This window comes from Homalodisca vitripennis, chromosome 5 (assembly GCF_021130785.1).
Source record: "Homalodisca vitripennis isolate AUS2020 chromosome 5, UT_GWSS_2.1, whole genome shotgun sequence".
NCBI classification, from domain to species: domain Eukaryota; kingdom Metazoa; phylum Arthropoda; class Insecta; order Hemiptera; family Cicadellidae; genus Homalodisca; species Homalodisca vitripennis.
Window position 1 is genome coordinate 174,532,846 of NC_060211.1, and position 12,157 is coordinate 174,545,002.

General features: G+C 39.0%; 1 protein-coding gene across 2 annotated transcripts in view; it reads left to right on the forward strand.

The window, feature by feature from the left end:
- LOC124363207 overlaps positions 1–12,157 on the forward strand; it is a 71,279-nt gene that overhangs the window by 30,347 nt on the left and 28,775 nt on the right. For both annotated transcript variants that reach the window (XM_046818365.1, XM_046818368.1), the window contains exon 3: positions 10,241–10,489. In XM_046818365.1, the coding sequence (XP_046674321.1) occupies positions 10,241–10,489 (249 nt within the window). The remainder of the gene's footprint in view (positions 1–10,240; positions 10,490–12,157) is intronic.

Genomic DNA, 12,157 nt, shown 5'->3' on the forward strand with positions numbered 1-12,157 from the left:
GCAGTTTTAACTGAGTGGTCTCTAGGCCACTATGTGTTATTATGCATTATCTATAACGCATACTAATAACACTGACACAATAAATCTGAGAGAAAAACATTGTTTCGTACTATTAACCCTTTCGATACACTCCCATTTCGACCTCCACCAAAATCAGGGTTCTCTGGCACTCGGCTCCTAGCTAGAACTTTATGGTGCCATTATTTACCATACTTGTTTTAATATATATTGACTCTTGGATCATCCATCGAGCGCCCAGATGGGTCTTATCCGCGATTAGAATAATTTACAGTACATCCTAATTTCGTCTATTTTAGGGCTATAATCACATTACGTCCCGTCATTATCAAAGCGCCAGTCGTGACAGACTTGTGAGTGATGGATCTCGACCTGTTGACCAACATATAACCAGAACCAGAGCAGGCTTTAATGATAGCGCTATGCCCTCTTGATTGGCTGTGAGTGCACTAAAGCCCGTGGCAGTTACTGTGTGGATGAAAGTAGTCGCGGCCGGTTGCCAAACCACTCTTCTACTAGTAGCTGGATTGTGTTGCGCCAGAGCCCAACATTGCTCACTGGTATAGAGATAGATACTCTTCTCTGATCTCCTCTCCAGGAAATGCTCCTGTTATGGCTTTCCTCTACAGTAAATTACACTCTTTAATATAAAGATAGCAATCGTTGTCCACGGGGAATGCCCGTTCGGTAATAGTCGGCTGTGGAGTAATTCTGTGGTAATCTTTATTGCTACCTGTTGTTGAGGATACGGATAGTGCGTGATTCTGAGATCTCCTACCGGTCATCTTCCTGGTCACTTTCGTTGCGTATTATTTGAAGAGGAGCCGACACATCTTCTCTGTCTTCGTCAGTCTTATCCGATGGCGCGGTCAGTGGGTACGGCGGTCTCTTCGCGTAATAACCAAGTCAAGCAAAGTAAGCGTGGTTGCTGCTTGGATGGGTGACCGGTGAGGGATCCTGTCCTTGCAAGCAGCCCGCCTCCCTACCCATTGGTGGTGGTTCGGAATGCACCATTAAGCCGTTAGTCCCCAGGTTAAGTGTTAGGGAGGGCTTCTTAGCCCTAACTTCGCCTGGTAAAATAAGGCATATTTACTTTACTTTACTTCAGAAGGATTGAAACCAGGTGATAGGTAGGGAACCTATTGTTCGTGACTCGGAAGTCACCGATGGTTCCGAGGTTGGAGCAGAGAACCCTGTCTTTCACCTGATAAAATAAGCCATCCAATACCTTTCACCTATTGTACCGAAATCAGTGCAAGGATGTAAAAGTTATGAGGGTAAATTGTGTCTGGGTGGGTATCTTAACTGATAACAATTGTAACTGACAAATACCTTAATAGACCTTCCTCTTGATCTAATACCAGCAGAGCTGCAATGACTGCGTCAATAAAATTTCAAATTTAAAACACACAACACAAACCTATATACAAATTATTTACAAACTACTCCATGGCGGTGGACACGGTCAAGGTTGTTAAATCCTCCTCAAAGAACTCATTGATGGATTGATGGAGTACAAGGGTCGCGCCTTTAACCAGTCTTTCATCATCGACTCGAATTTTGTCGCATCCAGAACTTCACATAACTTGAGGCCGGTAGCCTATTAAAAAGTTTGTTGGCCTGGTTGGGGAAACTATCCCTTACCAGACTCAGTCGAGTGTAGGGAATGTTGATTTCTTCACGTTGCCTGGTCCTGTGGAGGTGATGTCGTCCCCTGGTTTCAAAATGTGAGAGGGACACTGTTTAGGATGTACAAATGTGCTACTCTTTAATTTACGCAATCCACGACTTCATGTGTACCCTTATAGGTGTAGTTATTAATTGAAGTTGGCCACTATTATTTATTTATCTCTTTTAAAATGTTTTACTTAATCTAATTAATTGAAGTATTATATCTAGTTCTGACGATTTCATAGAACAAAGTCACACAAAATATCAGTATTAAAGGTTACTTGGTTCAAATTGGCAGACTTTGTTAGTATCTTTAACAGCTTTAAGGTTAGTTGATGAATCTTTAAAGTTAAGGCTTGTCATTTATGTATTTATCAACTGCTAATACACAATTTTACATATATGGATATTAAGATGGCAATATAAATTATAGAACAACAATACCAGAGTGTCAACAAGGAACAAAACAATAACTGTTGCAAGCACGCCATGTGCAACAATAAGCCAAATCAATATGTAAACTTAATAAACGAAAAAAAAAGATTCAACAAACAAATAGTGGCAATTTGTGGAAAATCGTATAAATAATAATAACAAAACAGTATTAACAATAATAGCAATACCAAACATAACAGTAACAACCAAACATGCATAAACATAAAGCAACAACTAAGCTCGTGATAATAAATAACATTAATAGACTATATAAGGTAATCTATTCAAATAACAACAAAAATATAGAAGATAAGGGGTTTACAACACTATAACCAATAATATAACGACCTAGAAAGGACGTTGATGAGACTGACGTTCAAACGAGAGGGCTTTCCTCCTGAAGGTCTGGAGGATCAGTGCAAAGAACTCCAGCTGAGAGGAATTTCCAAGCACATAAGACTACTGCTTGTCAAAAGCCATTCATTTGTCAAAACCGTAGCCCTAGCTAAGGGCAAGACTGCGGCTATTTTAATCAGAAGTCTCAGTTTCGATTCACGGCGAGGAGGTAACAAATAATTTATAAATGGGTTTCAACTGTTTTCCTTTTAAAGAAGGTTAGTATAATAAATACATAGTGCTTAGCTACCGTTCTTAAAAAACGTGGTATTGAATCGTGTTGGCCCTTTGCATTAGAAACGAGTGTTTATGGTAATGTTTCACTTTCAAGCGGTTTTTATGCCGTCGTTAGCGGCGCTGCGGTTTCCAAACCGTGAAAGATTGGGCAAGGAAGACTAAGTGGAGAGTAGAGGAAGTTGCGGAGGTGTTGGCGGCTACACGCATTCTTGTGCCCTGCTCACTCTTCTATGGCCTATGGTAATTTGGCTCCGACGGCCTTGACGGCATGCTCACTAATTATTTGATTGGCTAGCTACTTAATTCAGTGTTAATTAAGACTTTTCCTTTCGAAACGTGTTTTATTTTATATATTTGGCATGCATGAGCCATAAAGACTACAAAATAAAATCAAAGTTTGTTTGATATGCGTATTATTTTCCAGGTTTAACTTTCATCGATGTTTTTGAACCTAAAATATTTAGTATCATTTTTTGAGAAGATTTAAAGTATTGAAGAACCGTGTAGTTTACCAAGTCGTCATCTCTTTGACTGTGAAAACTCCTTGCCGAGGGCGCAGCCTAGTGGGTACCGTGGTTATCGCAATAAAACCGAATCAAGTAACGTCGAGCGTGACTGCTGCTTGGATGGGTGACCGCTGAGCGATCCTGTCCTTGCAAGCAGTCCGCCTGCCCGGCCGTTGGTGGTGGTTCGGAAGTCACCTTTAAGTGTTGGTTCCCGGGTTAAGTGTTAGAGAGGGCTTCTTAGCCCTAACTTCGTGAAATAAGACAATGAATATTTGTTACGGAAAGGCCATATTGGGAAACTTCGTAAACATATTCACTTTAGCAGGAACGGCGTTAGGGTAGGGCGCGGCGGTTGGGCGACCGCCCAGGGGCACCGTACGAAAAGGGGCGCCGGTACCTTTTTTTCGTATGTAATTGAATTGCAGTTAGAGGGCGCCGAAGAAATCTCGCCCAGGGCGCTAGTAGTGCTAAAACCGGCACTGCACTTTAGTCAAACGAAGAAACCTATTTGTTTATGGTCAAGAGGTCAAAGGATAGCAAAACCGACCTTTAAATGATGGATTTATCGTGTTTCTACGTCCAACGATAGGTCTACAATTTGATGACGAAGTAGGCTGATACTAGACGTACTTCGTCGTGGGTGACATTGACAACTCCACGCCAGCATTGCATTAGTACCTGCTGTGCACTTATTGCAATGCCCAAGCCAACGCCCACTCCACCGTGACGCCTGCTGGTTTAGTATTACAATGAGCTCGCCCAGTTGTGTCATAGTACTGCACCTGCTGTCGAATCGTACATTATTTATTGCGTCAGTGTTATTATGCGTATTCTATACCACTCAGTTAAAACTGCGTTAAAGTAGAGTACAAAGTAGAGTAACATGAGCGCGACTTATGTTATTATGGCAATAAAGAAATTTTGACTTTGACTTTGACATTTGTGCATCAACTAATACTCATTGCTCAGAAAATATTGTTCCGTTCATCACAAAGCTATCCTGTTTCTTTTTCTCCCTTTCAGCGATCTTCCTCTTCTTTTATGTTATATTTCTATTCTTTTCCTTTCATCTCGTCTTCTGACTTTTATCTTTTGTTCCGAATCACGAAAATTCATTTTTGTTCCGAATCTCATTCTCTTCGAAATGCCTTTTTCTCTTTCTCACCCATCTCGCTAAAGAACCTAATTTTGTTCTCAGCCATTCACCACGGAAATTCACTTAGACCATGCTTATTTGAAGTTCTAATTGCGCTCGACCACAAATTTATAGGTATAAAACTAGAGATATTCTTATTCTATTTTTAGATTACTCATAATAAGCCTATTGGTTGGTCAAGATGGGCTTATTTAATTATTTCCCCTAATACATACTGTCAGGAGAATAGCTTAGAACATAATATGAACTCTAGCCTAAGTCTTCTAATTATGTCTTTTCTCCAAAATCATTCTTTGGCAATCGGTAGACAAATAGTTGACGAATCAACAAACACTCAAGCAGTGTTTATATGTGTGAGCGTTTTCATTTAAGGGGAGCAGACCACTTAAAACTATTTTTTTTCGTTTTTGCAGTTTTTAAATAGCCTGAAATTTCCTCTATGTGATTATATATAACAGGTTTTCTTACGGTAAGTTAGCTTAAAACTATACTTTCTGACGGCTTGCACGCATACTTCAGCCCTCACGACGAAGAACTGAGCGCGTCGCAGCCGAGCGTGCGTTTGTTATTTTTAGACTTTTTTAACATTATAAAAAATCATAAATACAAAACTAAAGTATAATTTACCAAATCCTCTGTTGTAAATATGTATAAAGGGTTAATGTTTCATGCAGAGTTTCAATCATGTACCTTTTATAAATTTCGAGTAATACGTACATAAGTTAACATGGTGGAGATAGGGATATTGAAAGTGGTCTGCTCCCCTTAATATAATAGGATTAGAGAGGTTTTATCCAACAGTGACGACCCTCCTACTCTGTTGCCATGCAGACTCGTTGGTGTTGGAGGAGGGAGGGGGAGAACGGGTCAGGGCGGGGCGGGTCCGGGGACAACTAGGTCAACGTTTTTGCGGCCTTGCAGTCTGAGTTTACACCTCCGTGTGTGTGTCGGAGTGTGTGAAGTTCGTCCAGACACGCCGACTGAGCAGTGTAACCGGGACACCCTCACCTCGCGGGGAGGGGGAGGGGGGCTGACGTCAACTGTTAGGCAACATGTGCAAAAACAAGTCCCGTTTTCTAAATTCGTCAGGCTGACTAGATCGTGTTGATGGACAGCCCAACATTGAACATACACGGCCACTTTTACCAAGGACAGCGAACTGATGAAAGTGTTGATTCATGCTTGTCCACTTTATCCACACCCTTTATATTCTTGTGGTGAGTGATCTGGTGGTTCTTCGTAAAGTGATCGACGTGAGTTCCAGTTCGGCCTGGTGGCTGGCCTTCAAGCGATAGATGAAGAGCCGCTGGTTTTGAATCTTGAGGGAATTTAAACTGTTCTTCTTCGAGATGGTTCAATCGGTTTTTTTATAAGAATATTTGGCAATTTGTTATCAGGACCAGGAAAACAACTGAAGATAAGAATATAATATACTTACAGTATGTACGTAGGTTATTTCATTACCATTACAGTATGTAATATTTTTTAATGAAATATAACTTCAGAAAAAAAATCTAAAAAAGAAATCTTAGAAATGATCAAGAAAGGAAACAACTTCAACGAAGACGAAAGTGTAAAATTGTCGAAAAGCTATCCGATATATAAGCAATATTGACCACTGTTGGTCGTATTATTCGCTGTTGCCTAAACTTCAACCAATCACAATAAAGTTTCAGCCCATCTGTACAGACGACTGTGTATAATAGGCAGTTCCGGCTTAACACCTTTTGACTAAAGATGGTGCCCAAAACGAGGCCGAAATATTTCAAGAATTTAATAGTGTATACAATGTTTCAACGCGTTGTGAACCAGACCAAAATTGCCATTGTTAGTATTAAAAGCTTTAATTTGACCAAAACTCACTACAGAATCACTAGATTATACCTCGAAAATAACTTATATAAATAATAATGGTCGTAGGTTAGTTTATATAGCCTACTAATACTGTAGTAAAGTTTATTGATTTTATGTTTGCTCACACATTACATTATTATTATTTTATGTTCATTGTACACTCCAAAAGGATAATTGTAAATAAATATAAACACCTGATCCTACATGAAACCATCATTATATAAGCCCGTTAAATTCTTCACAGAGGTTCCAATCAGTGACGAAGAATAACACTTTCTAAACTTGTGCAGCCCAAATCCACAACACGATTATTGGTAAATAAGGCTCTAGATATAATTAGTGTCCATTTCATCACAAACAACACCATAAATTATCTTCACTCCCGGAGTAGTTAATTAGATCAGATTTAGGCCTAGCATACGGATGTTGATGGCTGTAATGGCCATATGACGAATTCTAGGTCAGAGCAAATGTTCCTTATGAATTGGACTGGGGACAAGACCCCAAAGTGGATCAATATGACGCTTAATCTAAACGCAAGATGTGCTGAAGAAGATATGGGCACATTTTGTGGTTTTCAGATCAATTGGTTAAACCTGGTTCACATTTTATGCATAGTCTGAGCATTCATGGTACTGAACTGGTTGTAAAAGAAAAGACCAAAATGGCTAAAACGATATGTTTACGACATTTTGCTGAACAGCTTTAAATAGGTTTGATATACGATTTATTTAGCCCATCCATAGAATGATTTAGATCAATTCTTTCGTCTTGTCCTGAGTTACCATTGTTAGGCAGTGCAAACATTTCAAAAACTATATGTGTTGGCCAACTTTGAGCAAGTTGACAGGAATCAAATATACTTGCATGTAGCGTCTTATTGGGTTTATACTGTAACAAAACAACATGCCATATGAGTAGGTGGCCCATATTGGGGACAAATTGTGTAGTGGGTGCCGAAAATGGATCGGTCAGAAACGGTGTTTAAGTTAGACGGAAACAGCAAAACAAATTCCTTTTGGCACACTTGAAGTTACTCAATTCTTTCCCTATCGGGAACGTAATAGTACGTGTCTTACGAGTAACATACATAAAATTATAATATTTTCCAAAAGTTAGTTTCACTCCAACACCCACATAGGCCACAACCCATACACACAAGTGCAGTTATAAAGACACAAGTGAATTTCCACCGTAATATTGCACTCCCCAATCGAACCCCGACTTTCGTTAATTGTAAAGTTATTCAAAAGTTATTAGTATACAGGGTGTAACTGAAATACACCGACAAATTTCAGAAGGTTGTTCCTGTGGTAAAAAAAACCAAAAAGTTCCTATAAATGTATGTTCTGAATGCATTGTTTTCCGTCTGTTTGTGTTTTTTACATTAATTTTTTTAACTGCTATTGAAGGTTGAAAGTCAAAATTTTCAACATATTATGCTAATCTAGTAAAATTGTCACTTTAAAAAGTTAAACATTTTTAGTCAACAAAATTCAAAACTTCCTGTGTATAAAAAAGTTACTAGAATGAAAACCTTTTATAAATTTTATTCTAAAACAAACTGTACCTCATTTATTGAAATCGCTCAAGAGATAAAAAAAGTTGTGGCATTCTTCTTAGCCTAGTAACATATCATATTTGCAAGGTTTTCAAAGTTTCAGAAAAATTTACACCTCGATCTGCAGTAGAAGGTAACAGAGTGCCAGTCTCCTGAAGTCGGTGGAAAACAGTAGAAAATGTTGAATGGGTAGATTGTTGTCTATTTGGAAATGATTCGTAATACAGACAGGACGCTAGGCGACTATTACCGTTAGCCTTTCCATACCTAAATATCATGTCAGCTTGATGGTTAAATGGGTAACCTGCCATTTTTGTTTTTACCCAAGGAACAACCCCCTGAAGTTTGTTAGTGCATTTCAGTTACACCCTGTACATAGAGAGTATACATGATGACGAGAAAAATTATTGTAAACAACGTATAATACACTGACAATGACACATAGTATAGCTTAGTCGTGAGTCTAAGACTTTACTGAATAAACGGGGACAGGAAGCGGCAAGTTTTGGGCTAGCCCCAACCCTCTGCGCTCGTGAGGGTAGGGGTGCGTGCGTGCGAGGCGACCACCTCATCCTTCAACCACAACCCCTGTTTGCTAGTACTAGTCAATAAATTTACTCAAGTTTTAAAATTTAGTTTTTTTACATAAAAATGTTATTGGGATTGTTGAATTTTATTGATAGTGTGTAAAATAATGCTCTTGCTGGAAATTGTTAGAAGCTATTTTTGACCTTTTCTTATGACGCTTAAGCAAGCAGACAGACGAAGCAAGAGTGAAACCCTTATCTAAGCGGGTCAAGAGCAGAAAGAGTGTGTTAGCGAGTGGTCACTGGCCAGCGAAGCCCTGGCGGACCGGCTAAAGCCAGATACCGACCTCAATCCCTCAGTGAAAGTGGACAGTTGTTACATGTGTGTGTGAGTGTGTGCTGCGGAAATACCTGCGCGCTTCGACACTCAGCGTTACCTAACCGGCGCGGCGCGTAGTGGCGATCGTCCGACCATCATAACTGGACCGTTATTGTCGTGTTTCGGAGATAATAGACTCAATCTGTCGCTGTACTGAGCTGGTTGTTACAGTTCCAAGAAATATTACGTTCGTGGAAGGCTATTTTTCATCGTAAAAGATCAAAGAAACCAATTTGATAGTCGGCGGCGGCGAGTAAAATACTTCAAATTATCGCCTGGTTTCAATCCTGTTCATTTTCTTCCTTTCAGTGATCTTCCTCTTCTTCTATGTTATATTTCTGTTCTTTTCTATTCATCTCGTCTGCAGGCTTTTATCTTTTTCTCAAATCATTAAAATATCGCATTCTCTTTGAAATACCCTTTTCTCTTTTTCCATATCTATGCAAACAACCATCTCGCTAAAGAACCCTATTTTGTTCTCCACCATTCGCCTCGGAAATTTACTCAGATCATGCTTATTTGAAGTTCCAATTGCACCTTGCCACGAATCTATAGGTATAAAACTGGAGTAAAGTACAGATGTCTTATTTTACCAGGCGAATTTAGGGCTAATAAGGCTCTGTAACACTTAACCTGGGGACAAACGGCTTAAAGGTGACTTCCGAACCAGCACCAATGGCCGGGCAGGCGGGCTGCTTGCAAGGACAGGATCTCTCAGCGGTCACCCATCCAAGCAGCAGCCACGCTCGACGTTGCTTGATCCGGTTATCTTGCGATAACCGCCGTACTCGATACACTGCGCCAATGGCAAATGAATGAAGTTGAGCCGGATGCTGAACATCTTGTGTCGGATGTATGAAATGTCCTGTGCATATCACCTAATTACATAGCATAGCCGTAACATTTCTAAACAGGTCTTTCATAATACCACTCAGGACTGCAACTTTGTATTTAAGGTTTTTACCAACTCAGTAATTTCAGGCTTAATGTCTACTCATACATTAAGCGCAAGAGTTCAACCACGCCTCAATAGTCCAGGGGAATAAGTATAATTTATAAAGTACAGGGACGTAGCCAGCGAGGGTGGCCACGAGGTCCGGACCCCCCAAATTTTTATTTTTTTCAATTACTTTTGTAGTAAACAATTATTATTATTTAAATAATTCAGTATAACTGACATGTACTGCTGAAAGACCGTTCTCAAAAAAGAAACCTGCCAAGAACTTTTTTAGGAACAAAATGAAGCCTTACTCTTTGTTCACTACAAGAAAATATCAATTGTCTGGAAGCCCCCCAAATTTTTTTCTGGCTACGTTCTTCATCAAGTGCCTTTGATATATTGCGTTAGATGCTTATCATTCTTTTCAAACCAAACACTCTTCAAAACTATTATTTTATTAGCTGACTGAAATAATCTTATAATATGCACTTGCTTCTTACCAAAATGTTACTCATGAGTTGACTGACTGATTATATCTTAGATAGGAACTTTGTCTGTAGATAATTGACAGAAAAATTCAAGCGATCACAAGGCTACTATTTCGACTAATCGGTCGACTAGTCCTGCGTGGTGGAGGAGGAGGAGGGGGAGGAGGCACAGCGGAGTCTTCTGACGACGACAGTGACAGGAGGATACAGATCACACTGCCGACTTTCCCTCCTTCTGCTGACGAAGATGAGGATGAAGATGAAGACGAAGATTCTACCACCGGATCCTCGGATGACTCCACCACCACCACCACAGAGCCGGTAAACATTGTGTGCCTGTCATCATCATAGCTAATGCACAAGCTAATCATGCATCATCATCACCCTTCCAGACCGGTCAGTTTGGTTGGTCATGCATGAACTTTCAGGCTTACAGTAAACTTTCACTGCATTGTGTGTTGCCGTTCATCACTTTATGTTCCTGTGTAGACCAGTGTGATTGTAGTCATTACCGCTGTGATGAAACACAATAACAAATCTGTTACTTCCAATTGGATGGAACACTTGATAAAGCTGCATGTTTGCCTTTTAATTCTCAAAATATGTGTTTTGAAGTTGTAAAACAGCTTTATTTTTGTCACTGTATTGTTTGATCTTTAGAAGTCCTTATGTGGCTTAAATCAATTATATGTCGCATAGATTCTAGATGATTACTGAAATGTAACTATAAAGCAGGCAAAACCTGCAACTAAACTGATTCTTGACGTCAGTGCAATGGAATGAGCATGAGGGACAATATCTCATACGATTGACGGATATGAGACGGGTGATCGTTGCACGTTCATTTTAACTCTACTTACATTAATGTACGAGTAGCAAATGTATCGATAAGGCATCATTGATTCCACTTCGATGTGGCATCATTGATTCCAGTCGATGTGGCATCATTGATTCCAGTCGATGTGGTATCATTGATTCCAGTTCGATGTGGCATCATTGATTCCACTTCGATGTGACATCATTGATTCCACTTCGATGTGGCATCATTGATTCCAGTCGATGTGGCATCATTGATTCCATTTCGATGTGGCATCATTGATTCCAGTTCGATTTGGCATCATTGATTTCAGTCGATGTGGCATCATTGATTCCAGTCGGTGTGGCATCATTGATTCCAGTTGATGTGGCATCATTGATTCCAGTTCGATGTGGCATCATTGTTTCCGGTTATCAGCTGTTTGCCTGCTTTGTAGAACTAATATATTTTAAGGACTGCCATTGTATTCATAAATGAATGTACTAACTTCATATCAACTTTCAGCCATTCTTCGTTTTATATATCAAGATGATATTGATGATTACAAAACAAACATTAGTTATGTCATTACAGTTGATTATATACGAATTTTATTTTTATAACAATCGTTTATGGAAATTAATATTTGTAAATTATGTATAATTGCTTTAATTTCTTTAGTCATCTCGACACCATAAAAGGCATGACCTAGAATGGAATTAAACTGTTAATGCTTTCAATGTTGATATACATTGTAATGCTTATTACAAAAAACTTTCTCACAGCTTGTACGAAATCAGTTTGCAGAAGAAATAGACTAATGCGTTTTTCAAAAATACATCAGTATAATAATGCTCAGTAGCTTTTTTCAAAATACTTAACTTTTCTAATTTGTATTGTTTCCAAAAACAATACATGAATTTTAAAATTGAATGAATCAATTCAATTGAATTGATGTTCACCTTGTGCATGCACTAGGAAACATTCTGCTCCGCAGCATGTCTGAGATAAACATCCAGTACACCTTGACCCTCATACTAAATTCATAATTCAAACACTGCCATATTTTATTTAATAAAAAACTCTATTGCTATTATTTACTGCTCGCTCAAAAAATCCCAATAATTTACCATTTTTAATTTTGTATATCCAACCTTATTCTAATTTTGTTATTGAAAAACTTAAATTGAAGT